The 19,699-nt window shown below is 43.7% G+C and overlaps 1 protein-coding gene across 3 annotated transcripts in view; it reads left to right on the top strand.

The window, feature by feature from the left end:
* The window catches only part of Scn10a (sodium voltage-gated channel alpha subunit 10), a 90,678-nt gene that overhangs the window by 32,284 nt on the left and 38,695 nt on the right, over positions 1 to 19,699 (top strand). For 2 of the 3 annotated variants that reach the window (XM_046436928.2, XM_046436926.2), the window contains exons 10-14: positions 623 to 793; positions 3,837 to 4,115; positions 6,793 to 6,904; positions 15,496 to 15,734; positions 18,789 to 18,962. In XM_046436928.2, coding sequence (XP_046292884.1) covers positions 623 to 793; positions 3,837 to 4,115; positions 6,793 to 6,904; positions 15,496 to 15,734; positions 18,789 to 18,962 — 975 coding nt within the window. The remainder of the gene's footprint in view (positions 1 to 622; positions 794 to 3,836; positions 4,116 to 6,792; positions 6,905 to 15,495; positions 15,735 to 18,788; positions 18,963 to 19,699) is intronic. The other variant, XM_046436929.2, reaches the window with a different exon arrangement.

Here is a 19,699-nt window from a genome sequence, read left to right as displayed (position 1 = left end):
GCCATTCTAGGTAACTGCAAGAGGATGCCTCTTACCTCAGGGATTGTTTAGTGAAGTTTTTTCTCCAAAAAGAGGACCTGAATGAGGATTCTTATACAAGTAATTTATTCAGGGAGTCTTCTCAGGAGAAGTGGAATAAAGGAAGCAGGGTGGCGTGGGAACAGAACTAAACAATGAAGTGATCTCAATCCAAGACTAGCTTCAGCCTGAGTCCATGGAGAGCTTTGGAGCATGATTTGTACCACAAAGTTAGCCCCTCCTTGAGGCAAGTGTCTGGGTCTTTTGTACCCCCATATCTGCACCACTGAAAGAAACCTATGGAGTTTTTCTCCATGATGTAGGTGTGTGCATTAACAGCCGCCACAAACAGCTAGGGACAGGTATACAAACCTGGTAAAAAGGACTGAATGGGGCACCAAGAGTCGACTGCAGGGTCTGAGGGAGGGAGGTGACCCAGAGGTGGATGTTTCTTTTGTGTCTCAATCTCACCACCACCTTGATCCTAACCCTTAACCTCCTCTGTCTCAAATCCCCCATCCCTGTGACACCCCATGTCAGGGGGACACATTTGTTCTAAGCCCACCAGATCCTGCTGGCTGCAGCTGCTGTTCTTTCTCCTCAGGTGCTGACAGCACTGGGGATTGACACAGCCTCTCTCCATTCCCACAATGGATCACCTTTAGCCTCCAAAAATTCCAGTGAGAGAAAGCACAGAATGAAATCAAGAGTGTCGGACTGCTCCACAGATGACAACAGATCACCCCAATCTGAGACTTACAACCAACGCAGGATGGTAAGGGGCTCTGGTTTGTGCCTTAAAGATTCCCCACCTTGCCAGCTGTTATGGACAGTGGGTTGACATGGGAAAAGGTCTGTAGCAGGGAGAAAGCCGGAGGCACAGAGATCAGGAGGATGTTTTAGTAATCCAGACGCTCCATCCCAATGGTGGCCAAAATGAGGACAGAGGCATGTTAGATAGGGAAAGAGGTAAATTACAGGGATCTTTCTGAAATGAAGGGACCAACAAGATTGGGATTGTGGAATGTAGAAAAAGAGGAGTCCAAGATCACTCTAGGGTTTCAGGAGTCATCTTTAGTTAACTGAGCGGTGGTTCTAAAGCAGGGGCACTGGAGGAAGAATCCAGGGTTGTAAGGAAGGCAGGGAGCCCATGTTGACCTGCCGACCTTGAAATGTTTGGGAACATCAAAGGTCAGCTTCCCTGGACACTCTGATCTGCAGCTCCTGGGAGGAGGGGGCAGGCGGTCTCTGTCCTTGGTGCTGAAACCATTCACAACTGTCTTTCTGACCTCATACTTCCGGGCCTGCAGCTACAGTTGTCACCTATTGTTGGCATGGAAGATCCCAGAACCCATCTCTGTGACACAGTCCAGCCCAGGAATAATGTCAGAATCTCACCTTATTCCCTTTAGCAATTCTACCCCCATTCGAATATTTAACTCCCACTCCAAGGTCCCGCACTCTAAGTCCTCACCAGGCTTCCTCCCACCACCTCCCTGTCCCTTGAAAATCCAGTGTACAAAAAATATTCCCTTTCCATAGGCCTGAGCCATAATATTCCTTTTATGGAAGGGTAGTCACCACACTAATAGTGTGGAAAGGACGATAAACATAGCTATTCTCCAGGCATCCTGCCCTCTCAATCTCTCTTCTTGATCTCTCTCATTTAAAGGATGTTCTACTTTTCTGTAACACCATTTCCAACCCCGAGATGTGTGTGCACATATACATACACAGACACACTTTTATGAACTCTGACCCTAGTGACATACCCACACTGAAGAATTTATCTGCATCTGTGCCCTTTTATTCCTTGCTCTGCCTTTTTTGAGCAGCACCTGCCATGCACAGGGCACAGTTCAGATGATGTTTCAAAGTACTATAGTAGAGGCATATATGTGGTGTTTTAGACATAAATGAAGAGACTTCCTCTCATATGGGGGTGGATGTGTGTCAGGAAAGGCCTCCTGGAGGAGGGAAAAGTGAGGTGAGTAGCAAAGAGTGTATAGGGTTCTTTCAGTAATTGAAGGTGTGGGAGGACTTGGGAGGATATTCTCCAGACAAAAAGAACATGTATGAACAAAGACAGGGAGAAAGTATGTGGGTCCTTCTTGCATGCAAACTGGTGGTTGGGGTCCATTACAAGAATGCATCCCTTCCTCTTTACCCAGACATGGACATCTGGAATATAGACCTTAGACAGCTTTTATATAAAGCCATTTTTCTGACCAGGAGTGATGAGATAGGGATTGGGGGTAAGACAGGAGAGATTATAGGGATTTTCAGGAACATGCAGAAGACTAGTTGACCTGTTTGATTGATGCACTTTAAGGCAATACCAATGATTAGACTCAAAGGTCATTGCCCACAATTTACCAAATAGGTTAATTCTGAAATAAATGGTAGCCAAGCAGGCACTGACTGTCAAATACTAGATCTAAATGTTTTCTCTTTCTTGATTGGTTTGTTGTTGTCTCAGTACAAATAAGTCAGTTTTCCCATTTTTAAATATGAATTGGTCAGTTGTTCACCTTTCCTTCAAAAGTGGGACAGATTCATGGATTTTTTTGAGTTCTAGGGTCCTTGGCCATGTGTTCTAAGCAAAGAATGTTCAAGTTATAATACTGTTCTTGCAATGATGGTTGTTGAATAAGATCAGGCTCCAAATCATCAAGAAAGGAAAAACTTCAGTTTTGTGGAATAAGGAGAGATGTGAGGAAAACCAATTGGCAAAATATTCAACTTTTGTGGTTTAATAAATAAAAGGAGGGTTGGGGTTGTAGCTTAGTGGTAGAGTGCTTGCCTAGCACGTGTGAGGCACTGGTTTTGATCTTCAGCACCACATAAAAAGAAATAAATAAAATAAAAGGTATTGTGTTTATCTACACCTAAAAACAATTTAAAATAAAAATAAATAAATAAAAGGAATTAAGGATGGGAGGAGCTGAGCAGTATGATCAGAATAGGGAATCAATGTTTAGATTTCAGAAATACTATGTATGATCCAAATACAGGACCCAGGGCTTATTGTGGTCAGGTTCCCACAGTGGTCATGAGACCTGGTTAACTCACGCACTAACTTTCTGGGGTTTCCAGGCCTATGAACTAGCTCTTTTCCTCTGGAACCTGTAAGCCACACGGTTCTCTCAGTGGGAGATTTTGATGGGAAATGTTTATTGATTTGGAAGAATGGCATTATTCTTCCAGGAAATTAGGCTGCAACTCTTCCTTCAATCCTCCCATTGTTGACTGTTCAAAGCTTGCCTCGAGGGATCCTGGAAACTCATTACGCTATAAAGCTCTTGTCTCCTCCTTTGCAATACAAACTCTCACTCTCTTACAGACAAGATGTAATGAATTGTACAACCTAATTTCCAGACAATAGAGTGCACTTGTCCATTCAACAACCACTTTCCAAGCACGTGCCCGTCCTGGTGTGCATAATAGAGTCTTCTTAGATCACAGCTTCGCATGTAGAGGAGGGAACTTAAGGCAGTTTTGTCCAGCTCTATGGTCAAAGTTTGGCAAACAGCTGACCCATCCATCCAATGCAAGGTTGTCCTCCGATCGTGGCCATAATGACCTGTTAGCTGATCTTCAGCACTCATAACCTCCCCTCTCTCCTGGCCTTTCCCTGAGTCTGTCTAGAATATCCCTGAGTCTGTGTACCCTTCAGATCTGTGTCATTATTTAGCTACTGGAAGGTCATGAGAATAGGGTCAGGAAGTGGAAGTGGGTGGAGGGAAGTGTGCTCTAGATTTGCCAGAGGACCAGCCTCCAGCCCACCTTCTTTCCTGCTCATCTGGGGCAATGCCCAGTCTTTCCTAGGCCTTGCTCCTGGAAGGCGTCGGGCTAGCCATGGCAGTGTGTTTCATTTCCGAGCCCCTGGCCAAGATGTCTCATTCCACGATGGGATCACAGATGATGGAGTCTTTCATGGAGACCATGAGAGCCGACGGGGTTCCCTGCTCCTGAGCAAGGTTGTTGGACCGCCAGGCCCACTACCTCAAACTCCCAGCATTGGCTCTGGGCATGGAGAAGAGGGACACCCAATGCTGACCACTAGTGAGCTTGTTCCTGGAGCCACAGAAGTTCCGGTGAGTTTGTGCATGATCTAGACTCTCTCAAAACCACCTTTCTCAAGCCAGAGGCCTTGGGCCAAGAAGCCCTGAGTTCTACCAATGGAGGAGTCCTTGAACCATTCTGCATCCCATCTGACTCCCATTTGACAGGGTAGGTAAGACCCAGAGCAACTGGTTTTACCTGAGGTCAAAGAAATTTCCTGGCTTACTGTGCAGAGAAGTGATACCAATTATTTTCCATTTGTCTTCATATTTCCTCTCATTATTTCTGTCCCCACTCACCATCACTGCTTTGGAGACCATCCCATTTTCTTGCTAGGGGCATGAGGTATGAGAAAAACCCAGGGCCCTTCTGCACTTGTCTCTGGTTATATGCAAACTACCCAAGACTTGGCAAATGAGACCCAGAAAAATTCTGGGAGGTTCTCAGGACATACCTCAATAGAAATGAAGTGTCCCTTGCTTGACTCACAGAAGAAATAACTAAACAAAATGCACAAATGAGACAACAGTGACTAAATGTCTAGCACTCTTTAATAGAATAATTTCAGATTTAATGGTAAATCAGGGACTACTTACTGGATTAGAGCTGTGATTTAATTTGTGCTCTCCATCCAGTTTCAGTAAAGATGCTTCTAGTGTTTTTCATGTGCCCTCTGTGGCTAGCTAGAGATACAGAGCAATTTGCAAACAGACTTGTCAAGAGGTCATTATATGGTTCTACTGACTTGAGTGAGTATTAAGAACTGAGATGTGTTAACTCAGTCTGATTAGATGCCATGTGATTCAGGGTCCCAGCAAGAAGCAAGACGGTCACTCCAGTGGCAAAGTGGAAAGACTTTAGAAAAGTATGTAGAAAGGTGTGGGCTGGGTTCGGGGAACTGATAAGGAAGGCACTGGAGACGAGCAACAGTGGGGAGCTATTACATACCTGTGCTGAAAGTGAGAAGGAAAAGAGCAGAATCAGAACCTATCAAGAGCTGCAGCTGTGTGTCAGAGGCTGTGGAATAGAATCTGCCATCCTAGAGAGAGAATCACAGCTGCTGCCCAGCCATAGCCCAGCAGGAAGAAGTCAGGGGACAAATACCTGACTTCTCTTTCTTTTCATTCTCTAATGTCCTATTTGTACCTCCTATTGGCCAAGCCTGAACAGAACCAGAGGGTAAGGGTGAGGCATTTTTGTACAGATTGCCCTCCCTGGACACAGAGCAGGGCAGGGAGATGGAGAGTAATAGTGTTCTAACCTTGATTCATTCTAGTTAAATTATTCAGCTAGTGCCAGATTAACTCCTTAAATCCTTCCACGTTGCAAGGACCTGGGTGGCAGTCCCAGCTATGCCATTTACCAACTGAATCACCTTTAGGAAGTCCCTCTGTTCTTCTTGCCTTCTCATCTCCCCTTGTAAAAAGCTTCCTAATGAATTGGAGAGTTCAGTGAAGTAATAAAGTGTCTACATTTATATACATGGCTGACTAATAGGCATAGCTGCTAATATTTGCCGAGCCCTCAGGATTGGAAACTTTAAATTTAGTATTTATTGTTAACTACATACCTATGGTCTTCACCTGTGATAAGCATTTCATAAATGCTTGTTGTCTATGGACTCTGAAAGGTTTGTGCAGAGCTGTCAGCTGCTGTGGAACTTGAACTCTCCATGTCCAGAGTCTGTGTATGACAATAGTTGTGGCTCTGGTGGAGAATACAGGCGAAACCTCCAATGAAGGTTTAAAGAGGAAACGGTCAAAAAGATTGTGATAGACAATGTCTGTTCAGCCTCTTAGAACAGGATGGGTGGCAAATAAGTGACAAAAATTCATTTTTCACAGTTCTGAAGGACAGGAAGTTCAAGGTCAAAGCACCTGCAGATTCCGTGTCTGGTGAGGGCCACCTTCCTGACTCATAAATGGCACTTTCTTGCTGTGTCCTGACAGGGTGGGAGAAGTGAGAGAGCTCTCTGGAGTCTCTTTTATAATGTCATGAATCCCATTCATGAGGGCTCCACCTTTGGGACTTAATCACTTCCTGAAGCCTCCACCTCCTAATACCATTACACAGAGGGTTAGCATTTCGATATGAACTTGGGATAGGAGAGCACAAATATTCAGTCTATTATAGAAAACTAACAGATAGGCAATCAAGACACACACATGCTCCCTGAAGAAAGGAAGAGACTATGTGGAATTGGAAGTGGGTTGTGTGCTGGGGAAGGAAATGGATCTATTAGAAGGGAGGTCAGGAAATTTCACTGTGGAGTAAGAGTTCCATGTAAATGTCATATGCACTGCCCAGAGGGCAGTTCCCAGAGGGCCACTTCCTGGCCCGCTGCCCCTGCAGCTTTTAGCTCCCTTTGATAGTAATCTCAGAGACCTCAGAGGCAACCCCATCACCACTTGGATGTCCAAGTCCCATCCTAGGAAAAGGAGTTTGCAGAGTCTCAGGTGGATCCAAGTCACCCCACTGGCCTCCAACCTGCACTCTGGTTCCATCCCACCTCTATGCCCTGTTTTCATGCCTGAGTTCTTCCCCAAAACTCAAGGGCCAGCCCTGTTTCTCCAAGGCTGTCTGCAAAGGATTATGGTTTCACAGAGCATCTCAGTCATGGGAGACTGGGCAGGAGGAGGCTTGGGTGATGTTCTTTGCTGTTAAAGACTTCAGGCTGGGGGAGTATCCTATCTGTTTGTGTCTCAGCAGGCATTCGATGCAGGACAGAAGAAAACTTTATTGTCAGCAGAATACTTGAATGAACCTTTCAGAGTCCAAAGAGCAATGAGTGTGGTCAGTATCATGACCTCTGTCATCGAGGGTAAGTGCTGCTCTCTGGACGAACGTCCACCGTGCAGTGATAAGTCTCACCTGCGTACTCTCTCTTATGCCTCAAGCTCATCCTCCTTTACTAATGTAGTTCTTATGTACATAATTTTTCAAAACAAAAGAATCCAATAAACGAAATGCCCTCATTCACCTCTTGTTCAAATTAGCTTCTCCTTCATATGTATTCACAAAACTAGATTTTCAAAGAAGTAATTGGGCAGGCACCAGAGAATTTCAAGTCACCTCTCAGGTGTGCAAAAGACTTAGCAGTCTTTAATTTCCTAGCATGGCAAAATTACCCTCATGCTTTTCATGGCTATAACTTTCACAGTGGTAACTTAATTTCTGTCTCAAGTCCCCATTATGCTGAATATTGAAAGATAATTTAAGTAAATTAATCGGTTCACTTCTCTAAACCCCTGTCAATTCTGGGTTCTGCCAATCAACTGTGAATCCACTCAATATCCTCAGGGATGTGTCTAAGTTCTAGCTGGTTACACCTAGTCAAGGGGAGGAGGAGGAGACGGGGGTGGCATTGGCTCATGACTCCAGTTCACACAAGTTTCCGTATTTATGGCTACATCTTCCTCATGCTGGGTGTGAGGTTGTTTTAATCCAACCTTTGTTTTACTTCAAGGTATGGAGAGTATTGTTCTAGTTATATCCACTTATGTATCTGCCCTAGAAACACTAAGTTGCTTAGGTCTAGTGGATGCAAAGGGACTCTGATGTTGATATGCTGCTGAGAGGGGACCCAGTGTACCTTCCTTGCAGCCCTCGGCTAGAGCTTCATTTCAAGGTAGGGTATAGTGAGCAGCAGAAACTCTTTGGAGGATTTGAAACCAGAACCCATCTGCGCTTTACTTTCTGGGTGAAGCCAGAGGTGGCAAGGCTTAAAGACAGATCCATACGCTCATCATGACATGGAAACTGTAGAGTAACATACCTGGTGGAGAAGACCTCAGGCCTTCAGAGGACATCCTGGGTCTCCAGAATGGCAGCAGAGTGGTGGAACAGACACTTCACCACCCATGAAGGCTACGGAAGGGGACAAGTGAAAGCCAAACAGGGAAGGTGGAGAGCAAAGAGCAAAGAACCACCTGCAGGGAGTGTCCCCTCAGAGATTACATTGGAACTCAAATTCAAGTAAAATACATTTAAAATACATTTAGCATTGACTGAGGAACAGCTCAGTGTTCCACCAAACTTGAACTCCCAAAGCCCAAGAAAAAGCTGAGAAAATGAAATAGCATCAGGCATTGAATTAGCCAAAAGAAAGTTCCCAGGTTAGGAGCTTGAAGTCTAAGTTGGATTCAATTACTGGGATGGGAGACACCTTTAAGTCATGTTTCTTGAAGGCCTGAGCTTTGGGTTTTTTTTAAATCTTTTTAATTATTTGGTTTTTTTTTTTAAATAGTCATAACAATAGGGTGTATTTTGGTGTATTATACATACATGGAGTGTAACTTATTCTAATTAGAATCCTATTCTTATGGTTGTACATGATACAGAGTTATCCTGGTCGTGTATTTCAAATTCAAGGATAGGAAAGTTATGTTTTATTAATTCTACTGTCCTTCCTATTCCCGTCCCTCCTCCCTTTCCTTCATTCCCCTTTGTCTAATCCAATGGACTTCCATTCTTCCCCTCCCTACCCACCCTTTTTATAGTTTAGCATCCACAAATCAGAGAAAACAGGACTTAAAATCAGCATATTACAGTGATGCAGCCCCATCAATGTTTATAACAGCTCAATTCACAATAGCTAAGCTATGGAACCAACCTAGGTGTCCTTCAACAGATGAATGAATAACGAAAATATGGTATATATACACTATATATAAAGAAGAATGAAATTATGGCATTTGCTGGTAAATGGATGGAATTGAGCTTTGGTTTTAAGAATGAATACCAACTTTAAATCATTTTTCCTTGTTGATGATTATTTAATAATCACTTTTTACTGTAATACTGAGCACTCCCACCATTTTTCATGACTGCTTAGAGTTCCACCATGTTACTTTGCCTACAATTTTTTGTTGGCCAGGTGGATTTTTTTCCTTTATCTTCCCATTAGTCATCAAAAATCAAATGTTAAGTACAAAACATCTTTCTTTTTCATTTATTCCTTAGAACTATTAAACATGCTCTTTCTCTCCCCCCCCCCTCTCTTTGTAATATTTACTCACTCATCACACACATTTGTTGAGCACCTGTTATGTGTCCAGCATTGTTCTAGGTGCTTGGAATTCAGTGGTGAACAAGATAGAAGCCTGCTCTCATGGAGCCCTCACACTGGGGGTAAGGGAGGCACAGATGCAAAACAAATAGATATTTGGGTAGTGATGAGAAATAGGAGAAAAAATAGAGTAGGAAGGAGATGAAGAGTAGGGGTTGTTTTTGATAAGTGGTTGTGGAAGGTCATTCTCCCTAAGGAGACCAGAAATCGGAATGAAGTAAGAGAATCAGCCATGTGAGAACCTGGAAAGAGTTCCAGTCATCAGCAGCCTATACTATTTGCAGGAATGAGACATGAGTGAAATGCATCCCAAACACATCCCAATTTAAGTAAGACTGAAGAAGTTCTCAGGGTGAAGGAGAGGCAACAGAGCTTAGAACCCAGATTTGGAGCCCGACCACCTGGGTTTGAATTGTGGCCCTGCCATTTATGGAAAATGGCGTGACCTTTGAGCTCCATTAACTTCTCTGTACTTCAGTTTTCTCACCAGTAAAAAAGTTCAAATACACTCATCTTGCAGTACTTTGGGAGGATTAAATGAGTCAAGTCAAGTGCATAGTAATATTCAGCTGTGGGTTCCTCTTCACTGGGTCGCAAACTCTTCGAGGGCAGAGATGTGCCCATTTTGCTCAAAGGAAATCTCTAGTACCTTGAGAGGCAGCGCATTGTGCATTGTAGACACTCAACAAAAAACTGTTGAATGATTGAATGAATGAGGGTAGTACTCAAAGGTGATATTTGGAGAGTGGTGCCAATTTATACTTATCTGAACTGCTAAAACTAAAACAAAATAAGTCAGACATCTTGGAGCAAGATAGACATCGCCTCTGACTGTGAGAGTAGGCTAGGAATAGCAGGAGAAGCAATGACATTTCTAGGTTAGGTCAAAGATTCCAGAGCATTGGGCACATGACCTTCTTTGGTTGGATTTTACTTCCATTATACTTACGAAGGATGCTGTTATAGTCAGCATAGGATTTACAGAAGCCACCTCTCCGGGAGTAATGGTACCTGAGAAAGTTTGGGCCAAGAGTTTGGCAATTCACTGAGCTCAAGGCACTTGAGTTGTCTAGGCTTGGCATACAAGCTGAGATTTGACCGTTGTCCGAAGCAGAAGACCAGAAGTAGGATCACAGCAGTGAGTACAGCTGCCCTTGAGCTTGGCGGGAGAGATTGGCATGGAACAAGTTGTTAGTGGGGTACTGAGAGTCTTGAAGGAGAAGCACAGGATGCAAAGAGAAGTGAGATAAGTTCAGCCTGGAGTCAGGGAAGTATTCCAGGCAGAAATACCCTAAAGCTGAAATAAAAAGCCTAATGTAGCTGTAACACATCTACCAGGGAGGAGAGGGGCTCAAATAAGTCTAGAGAGATGGGCTGGGGCCAGGTCTACAGAACCTCCTAGACCTTATTAAAGACATTGGACTTCATCCTAAGAGCAGCAAGGTGCCATTAAAGGACTGGAGGCAGGGGAGCTACATTTGCATTTATAAAGGTTACTCTGAATACTTGGAGAAAATGGAATTAGGAGGGGAAGGGAAATCAGTTAAGAGGAACCAAGTGGGAGACTGCAATTCCTAGACTCTGGGTGGTGGCAACAGAGACAATGGAAAATGGAAGGCTTACCAACCTAAGGAGCATACGATTCAGGTCCTGATAATTCACATGGTTCTGGTGTAAGCAATGGAAGGGTGGCGGGTACAAATGCTTATGGAGGGAGCTCTTTGTGGGGGAGGAGGCTTCACTGGGAAAAGATAAGCTGGGGAGATTAGGAGTTGAGTCTGGGACATGTTGGGTGTCAGGTGTTTTGGGGACATCCAGGTAGAAATGTCCAGTAGGAAATTGGCTTTGTGATAAATGATGCTAGAAATTCGTTGAAGTGTGTGGCCCAGAGATGTATATTTGATAGACCTTTGAAGCAAGATGGTAATTTTGAAAAGATGCCAGAGGATAAGATGCCTTAGAGGGGATCGAGTAAGAAGATAAATAAGCCCAGGACAGAGTTCTAAGAAATTACAATGTTTAATAGTTAAGCAGGAGAGATGGAGCTAACAGAGGAGACTAAGAAGGAAAGGGTCAGTATAAGAGAGGCCTGAGAACACAATGCAGAGCCAAGAGTCTAAATTCCTTCAGGATTAATAGAAAAATGAACAGAGGCATTGCTATTTAGGTACAATGAAACCTGAAAGGCATCTTGGGTCTTCAGTTACATGGATGTCTTTGGCAACCTGAGCAAACAAATGGCAGAGAAAATGAGTCCACAGAGGCCACCTTGAAGGGGCTTGAAGAATGAGTGAGAGGGGTAGAAATGGAGATATTGTTTACAGACAACTTTTTCAGGAAGTTTACCTGGGAAGGGGAGGAGAGAGTAAGGTGACACTAGGGAGAGGGCAAAGTTAAAGGACATTGGGGGTGGTGGTGTTTGTTTTGAGCATATTTATACGTTGATGGAGAGGATCTGAGAGAAAGGGAGAGATTGAAGATTAAGGGAGAAAAGGGAATGTTCAACAGACTCCTAAGGTCCCAGGAGAGTATGCACAAGTGGAGACATTGGCCATTATCAGGAAGAGGACACCTCTTTCACTGTAGCAGGGGGAAATTCTTTCTGAAGATTTTTCTGGAGAGGAAAAGAATCATGCTTCAAGCTAGTAAGCATGTGGTTGTTTTAGTCTCTGTATCTCCCAGGCATCAATATCAGCCATGTAAATGTTGCTCACAAATCTCTCTCTCTTTTCCTGTGATGCCTCACAGTTAGGCTGCTTTCCGACAAAATGGCATGTCAGCAAGCTTCATCATTCAATACTATGTCCTGTGTTTCTTTTTTAGTGCCAAAATAGTCTGGGGAAGCTCCACTTCTGTTCTAAATAGAGATTATTGATTTTGCTCCCAGGTTGTGCCAACTTCTTTACAGAACTCTGCTCTGCTAGTTTTGATATCTGTAGTTTCAAAAATCTACAGTAGGTAATCAAAGCAGCATGAGAGTGAAAGATGAATAATTTGATCAATGGAAGAAAAATAGACATGTTTATGAAAATATATATACTTGTGACCAAATAATATTTTGAATCCTTGTTGATACAAATAAGCAGATATTGAGAAAAATGAACTGGATCAATATCTTAGTCCTTACCCCAAATAAACTACAAATGTACCAAAGATTTAAATGAAAAAAAAGTAAAAGTACAAAGAAAAGAAGGAAACACAGGTAGTGTTTTTTAAACCTTGCAGTGAGAAAGGCTTCATATGCAGAGGAAGAACACATGAGGAAACACATGATAAATCTAATTACATACAAAAATTTTAACTACCAAGGAGGCACTGTCAGCTAAATCTAATTACACACAAAAATTTTAACTAAAATGAGGCATTAGCAGAATTTGGGAGCATGCAACTATTTCTATAAACTCATTTTATTTTGAAAAAAAATGCATGTTGTAAAAAAAATGCAAACGCTACAAATGTGTATACAATGAAAACTATGTCCCTCCCCCTAGAGACAATCCCTGCTCCCCAGCCTCCCAGTGCCCCTCCTTCCAGTCTCTCTTGAGTCCTTCAAGCAATGTTCTATGCATATATAAGCACACACACACACACACACACACACAGGTACTTTGGATTAGACAGAGGGAAGTGAAGGGAGGCAAGGAGATACGGGGTAGGGAAGATAGTAGAATGAATCATAAAAATCATATAAAGATTTTTTTACATCATCACAAATCTGCTTCATCCTTTTTCATAATGTACCTTACTGTTTATTTCATTTTTTATGATTATTTTTTAAATATATTTTTTAGTTGTTGATAGACATTTATTTATTTATTTATATGTGATGCTAGGAATCGAACCCAGTGCCTGACACATACCAGGCAAGTGCACTACCGCTGAGCCACAACCACAGCCCCTCATTTTTTTTTTTAATTTTTTATTGTTGGTTGTTCAAAACATTACAAATTTCTTGACATATCATATTCCACACTTTGATTCAAGTGGGTTATGAACTCCCACCTTCACCCCATACACAGATTGCAGAATCACATCAGTTACACATCCATTGATTTACATATTGCCCACAGCCCCTCATTTTTTATGATTATTGTAAATAAAATACATCATCTTCTTTGCCCACATGGGCTGATATATCTACAGGGTGTGTGCCAGAAGGTGGAATTTATAATCTAAATTCAATTTAACCCAAATTGCCCTTCATAAAGGTGGACCTTTGATTTCTTCATATACAAGTAGAAATTTGACAGAGGAAGCTAGAGAGAGATGAGCCTGGGGTTCACAGGAGAGACAAGAAACTGGGCATTATAATTTGGGAGGATCAGCATAGACAGTTTTTAAGGCCATAGGATTCAATGAAATTATCTAGAGAGAGGATAAAAAAACAGGCTAACGACAGAATTCTTGAGTTCTCCCTCATTTAAGACAGGAAAGGAAGAGTGAGACAGGATCGGAAACTGAGAAGAAGTGGTCACTGACATGGGAGCAAAAAAACAAGAGATCATGATGTTCTGGGAGCCAAATGGACACCAGGTTTCAAGGAGAGTATTACAAATTCTGTCAAATGCTATGAGTAGTGAAATAAGAAGAGCTCTGTAAATTAACAGTTTGAGTTTGGGAGGAAAAGCCAGATTCCGGGGTGTGTAAAGAGAAGAGCAGGTGAGAAGGTGGAGAAAACTCTTAGAAGCTATAAGGACTCAGTAGATGAAGGAGAACATGGGACCCTAGGAGACCTTCTTCAAAGCTGAGATATAATTGAAGCATGTTTACGTGCTGATGGGGCCGGTCCAGAAGGGAGAGAAGGGGACAGCACAGGGCTTCAGCAGGCAAGAGAGGTAGGAGCCCCTCACAGGTGAGAGGAGGAGGCACAGAGGGATGTGAAGGAAGAAATTGGGGTGGACTTGAGACCTTGGAGACCTCGTGGTAGGAAGAAGAGGAAGTTCATCTGTAAGCAGTTTTGCATTTTCAGTGACATAAAAGGGAGCTCAGGAGCAGAAAGTGAGGAGCTAGGGATTGAAAGAGAGGAGAGAGGAAGAAATAGTGGCCTAGAAGGCTGGAGGAGTGGGCCGAAACACAGAGACACAGCAGGACTCCCAGGCAGGGACAGGCTGGGAGTCATGGACCTCCACTGTGACCAGTAAGCAAGACTGTATATTTTGTCTGACCAGGTTCAGCTGGTTGGATGTGAGTGCAGAATAGTCAGCAAATTTTGTTTATATTTAGAGTTGGTGCTTGCCAGGCAGGTACAATTGATGGTGTCTATAAGGGAATAGGTAGAGATGGAATTAGCTGGGTAAGATGAGAAGTAAGATGCTGGTTCACAATGCAGGGTGGTTCTAGGGGCGAATAGAATTACTTTGGATTAGACAGAGGGGAGTGGAGGGAGGCAAGGGGGTTTGGGGGTAGAGAGGATAGTAGAATGAATCAGACATTATTACCCTATATGTGCACATATGATTACACGACCAGGGTAACTCACACCATGTACAGCTGGAAGAGTGAGAAGTTATACTCCATTTATGTATTATGTGTCAAAATGCATTCTACTGTCATGTATAACTAATTAGTACAAATAAAAATAAATAAATAAAAAACAGTAACACTGTGAGGTATAATATTTTTGTTTGGTAAGGGCAAATTTTCACTCGTACCTGCAATATTCTACAGATTTGAGTCTTGGCCTTAAAAGTTTATTCACTTTAATTGCTGTCCTTGTTGTTATTTGTTATTTAATTGTAACATTATTCATTTCTGGGGCTGGGGTTGGGGCTCAGTGGTAGAGCACTTGCCTGGCATATGTGAGGCATTGGGTTCTATCCTCAGCATCACATAAAAATAAACAAAAATAAAATAAAGTTATTATGTCTATCTACAACTAAAAACCAACATTATTCATTTATACAGCAAACCAATATGTACATCTAGCATTTTAAAAATACATTATGAACTAAAAAAGATCACTCGTTATTTTTGATGTTTATACTGTAATATATTTTTTAACTTTGTTTTATTAAAATACGTATATGCAGAACAATCAATAAAAGAAAGCTTTTATTGTAAGCTAAAAAAAAAGAAGTTGAGGAGTAATAACATGACACTGGAACTAGGCAGTAAAAATGTGTAAGGCCAGTTGTTTGAAGGACTCCATAGGGCAGCGATTGAGTTGTGGTTACAGGACTGCAGGAGCTCAATTAGCAGGAAATGATCATCAGGGAGAGGGAGGGCTGAAGTCAAGATCTTGGAGGTGGTAGTTATTAGTATGGCAATGTTAGGGCATGACCACAGGATGGGATTCTAAAGTGACCCATGGCTGACAGCTATCATTGATCCCACCCATAATGCAGAACTCGAGGACTCTCAACAGCGGTGCCCACCCTGCTTGACCACTTTGGCTCAGAAGTATCTGATCTGGAAGTGCTGCCCGACATGGGTGAAGCTCAAGACAGTGCTCTATGGGCTGGTGACAGACCCCTTTGCAGAACTCGCCATCACTTTCTGCATCGTGGTGAACACAGTCTTCATGGCCATGGAGCATCACGGCATGAGCTCTGCCTTCGAAACCATGCTCCACGTAGGCAACATTGTGAGTGACGGCCGGGCTGCCGTGGCTGGGGTCGGGGAGCATGCCTTCAGTAGTTGGTGATCTCATTAGCTGAGGGCACAGTGGCAGTGCAGGAGATGTGTGGACACTGGCTTCTGGAGGTCACGTCTGGGGGAGCGAGGGTGAAGAAGGGAGAATTGCTTTGGGATGAGCAAACACAGGAAAGTGGATGGAGAAAGTCCTGAGCTAGAAACAACTGGTTCCCTTTTTGTAGAACATAGGACAACCACTAGAATACTCTGGATCTCAGTGATCTACCTTCAAATGAGGACAAATGTCACTTTCTCATTGAAAGACAATCTATGAACTTGTAAGTTTCTTTCCTCTTTGATTACTTGTATGACTCCTATGAACCATGGTTATATGGTTATGATTTTCAGTGTTGTCAATGAGGGACAGAAAGAGTGGAGGAGGGAAGGGAAAGATAGTGGGGGTGGGGGGGAGGACACAGAAAACATGTGCTGTTGTAGCCAAAGCATCAAGGAGTCAGAACTTTGCTCTTGCATCTAGCTTAGACATGATGCTAATTTAAATTTTCCTCCATTACCTCCTTAGCATGATATGCTTTAACAAGATACAGTCCGTACTGGGTTTCAATGCATGCTGAATAAAGTAGCTGACTCAGAAGGAGACAGCTGCCCCCGACCTTGCTCGATTCACAGGAATATTAATAGCTAACTTTATTTGAACACTTATTCAGGGCAAGACATGGTCTCAGATGCTTTTTTCAAGGCTAATCCAACTTCTTTTTCACTAGAACCCTCTATGGTAGGTACTATTATTATCCCCTTTCACAGATGGAAAAAACTGAGACACGGAAGATTAAATCATTTGCCTAAATTGTAGGCGTGAGTTCGTGGCAGCACCAGGATCTGAACACAGCAGATTGGCTCCCAAGCCCACACTTCCTAACCCGTGGGCTGACCCACCCCGCAGGCCCTGCTACTGTGTGTGCTGAGCAGGCACTAGGAAGGATTAGGGTTCTGCCTCCAGTCCATGCTGGGCTCCCCCACACACACCTGGAGTTGGCCTACCACGTCTACAAGGACCTGAGGGGTCTTCTGACCACTCCAAAGGGTAGAGGGGGTCCCAGAAGGAGTGGTGACTACTTCCTTGGAAACTTGTCCCTTCCCCTTAGCCCAGATGTAAAGGGGGCTGCAGTAGGTTTCAGCAGACTATGGCATGCGTGTGCCCTCTCTTTGAGCAGCACCTAAGCCAAGGGTTACATTGGAATATAACCTAGTGCTGCACGTCTGTAATCCCAGCAGCTTGGGAGGCTGAGGCAGAAGGATCACAAGTTCAAAGCCAGCCTCAGCAACTTAACAAGGCCCTAAGCAACTTTGGCAAGACCCTGTCTCTAAATAAAATACAAAACAGTGCTGGGGATATGGCTTAGTGGTTAAGTGCCCCTGGATTCAATCCCCAGTATCTCCCCCCACCTAAAAAAAAAAAAAAGAGGTTATATTCTATTTAAAGTTGACATGAAAGGGAAAATGGAAATAGAGGGAACACTTCCCCCCCCCCAAGAAGTCAATATTAGACCACAGAGAGCCTTATGGAGTCAACCTTTGAACTCACACCCTGATTTTACATTGGAGAAGTTGAGGCAAGAGAGAAAAAAGGCCTTTCCCCATGTGTCAGGATATGGGATCATTTTTCAGAGAGAAAGGAAGACAAAAGGAAGGAAGGTGTGCCTTTGATGAGTCCGGGGCTTTAGGAATGTTACTCAACATCATAACACCATGAGGTTTTCATCATTCTTACAAAAGAAAGCTATAGGACTCAGAGAGGGTAAGTATCCTGCCCAAGGTTGCACAGTTGGTGAGAGTGGAAGCAGAGTTGGCCAGGTCTCTCCAAGGCACAGGACCTCACCCCACGGCCACTCCCCACACTATGCTGCCTGCAGAGGGCACTTGGTAAATGCCCTTTGTACTGCACGGTTGCATTGCTGTGGCGTTAGGCAAGTAACGGACATTCTTAAGTTTTTCCCTTCTTGAACAGGGATGTGATCACTGGTTTCCCAGGTCCCTGGTTTCTCAGGCCAGACGAGGCCCCGATAATAGACAGGCAGGGGTGCAGGGGAGCCACTGCACCCTTTTTTGCCTTCTTCCTTGATTATCTGCTTCCCTGCTGGCTTCAACCACCTGAGCCTAACACTGACCTCTCTGAATGTCAGAATTCTGTCCTATTTAAGGCAATTAAAAAAAACACAGAGCCAAAGAGAATCTAAGAAGCTGTGTATTATTGTTCTTCATTACTATTGTTTATCAGGGAATTACCAACCCACCAGGCCCTTTGCTAACAACTGCATAAGCATTAGCTCATTTTGCACCCATCACACAGATGAAGAAATTGAGGTACAAACAAAAAGAATGCATTACCTCTCCAAGCTTACACATCCAGAAATGGCTGAATTGGGATTTTTTTTTTTTTTTGGAGGGGTTGGTAACTGGGGATTGAACTCAGGGACACTCGACCACTGAGCCACATCCCCAGCCTTATTTTCTATTTTATTTAGAGACAGGGTCTCACTGAATTGCTTAGTGCCTTGCTTTTTCTGAGGCTGGCTTTGAACCTGCAATCCTCCTGCCTCAACTTCCCGGGGCGACTAGGATTACAGGCATCCATCCCCGCACCCGGCTGAGTTGGGAGTTTTTACTTAGGTCTGTGTTGTCCCACAACCCACCCACACTTTTTAGCTACTGAACCAAGCTGGACTCTGAATTGACATAATTATACAAGATCGTTATATTATCTTACGATTCTCCATTTGCTCCACCCTGCCACCATATATACATGAAAACTGAGGCCTGCCTTCTAATTCTAATGCACATACCAGAGCATGAGCCCCCAAATTCCCATGTTCTGCCACATTGTTGCCATCCCCTATCCTCAAGAGCCTGCAAACAAAACAGAAATGGAATAAAACAAAGAGGATTTACTACACTGTAAACCAGACATTTTCCCTGTTGTCCCTTTGTCATTATCCCTGACCCCAGAGACCCCACTGTGATGACAACTTGTTTCCATCTGCAGGTCTTTACCATATTTTTTACTGCTGAAATGGTCTTCAAAATCATTGCCTTCGACCCCTACTATTACTTCCAGAAGAGGTGGAATATCTTCGACTGTGTCATCGTCACCGTGAGCCTGCTGGAGCTGAGCGTGGCCAAAAAGGGAAGCTTGTCTGTGCTGCGGACCTTCCGCTTGGTAATGTTTTCTCTTGGCCCCTTGGGAAATGGCCACCCAGATGCAGGGAAGCTGACCTCCAGGGACATGCACTGTCCTTTGGACTTTACCAGCCAACATCCCTTTCTTCAAGGGCATGGCTTTGGAGCTTGGTTCTCTGGTCCCAAGTATGGACACATTTTCTCCTCTTTGGTCCTCAGCCCCCTCATCTACACCAGCAGAAGCCTTCCAAGCACCATCCTATTCTCCTATCAAATAGCAATAATGACAATAAATTGAAGCAGCTAATATTTATTGAGCATTTATGCTTTGTGGGGCATCTTGCTATACTCTTGACCTTATGTCTCTTATTTGACACAACAAACCTGAGACAGTGGTGGCACACTCCTGTAATCCTAGCGTCTCAGGAGGCTGAGGCAGGAGGATCACGAGTTCAAAGCCAGCCTCAGCGAAAGCAAGACGCTAAGCAACTCAGTGAGACCCTGTCTCTAAATAAAATACAACATAGGGCTGGGGATGTGGCATAGTCAAGTACCCCTGAGTTCATTCCCTAGTTACCTGCCTCAAAAAATAAAGACATCCTCCCACTCCCTGGTTCCCCGAATCACATCCCAATGTCTGGCACACCACACAGGCCACACAAGAACTGCCTATTAGGCTCTTTTGCCGGCTCTTCTCCAGACTCAGCCCCAGGACACCCCCTGCAGGAGAACTTCCCCTATTCAAGGTGCTCCTGACCCAGTGCCTGCAGGCCACCC

The sequence above is a fragment of the Marmota monax genome, unplaced genomic scaffold (assembly GCF_021218885.2).
Source record: "Marmota monax isolate L192 unplaced genomic scaffold, Marmota_monax_Labrador192_F-V1.1 WCK01_AAM20220418_F8-fsc00021, whole genome shotgun sequence".
NCBI classification, from domain to species: domain Eukaryota; kingdom Metazoa; phylum Chordata; class Mammalia; order Rodentia; family Sciuridae; genus Marmota; species Marmota monax.
Note: the sequence above shows the minus strand (reverse complement) of the source record. Positions and strands in the feature narration are given on the sequence as shown.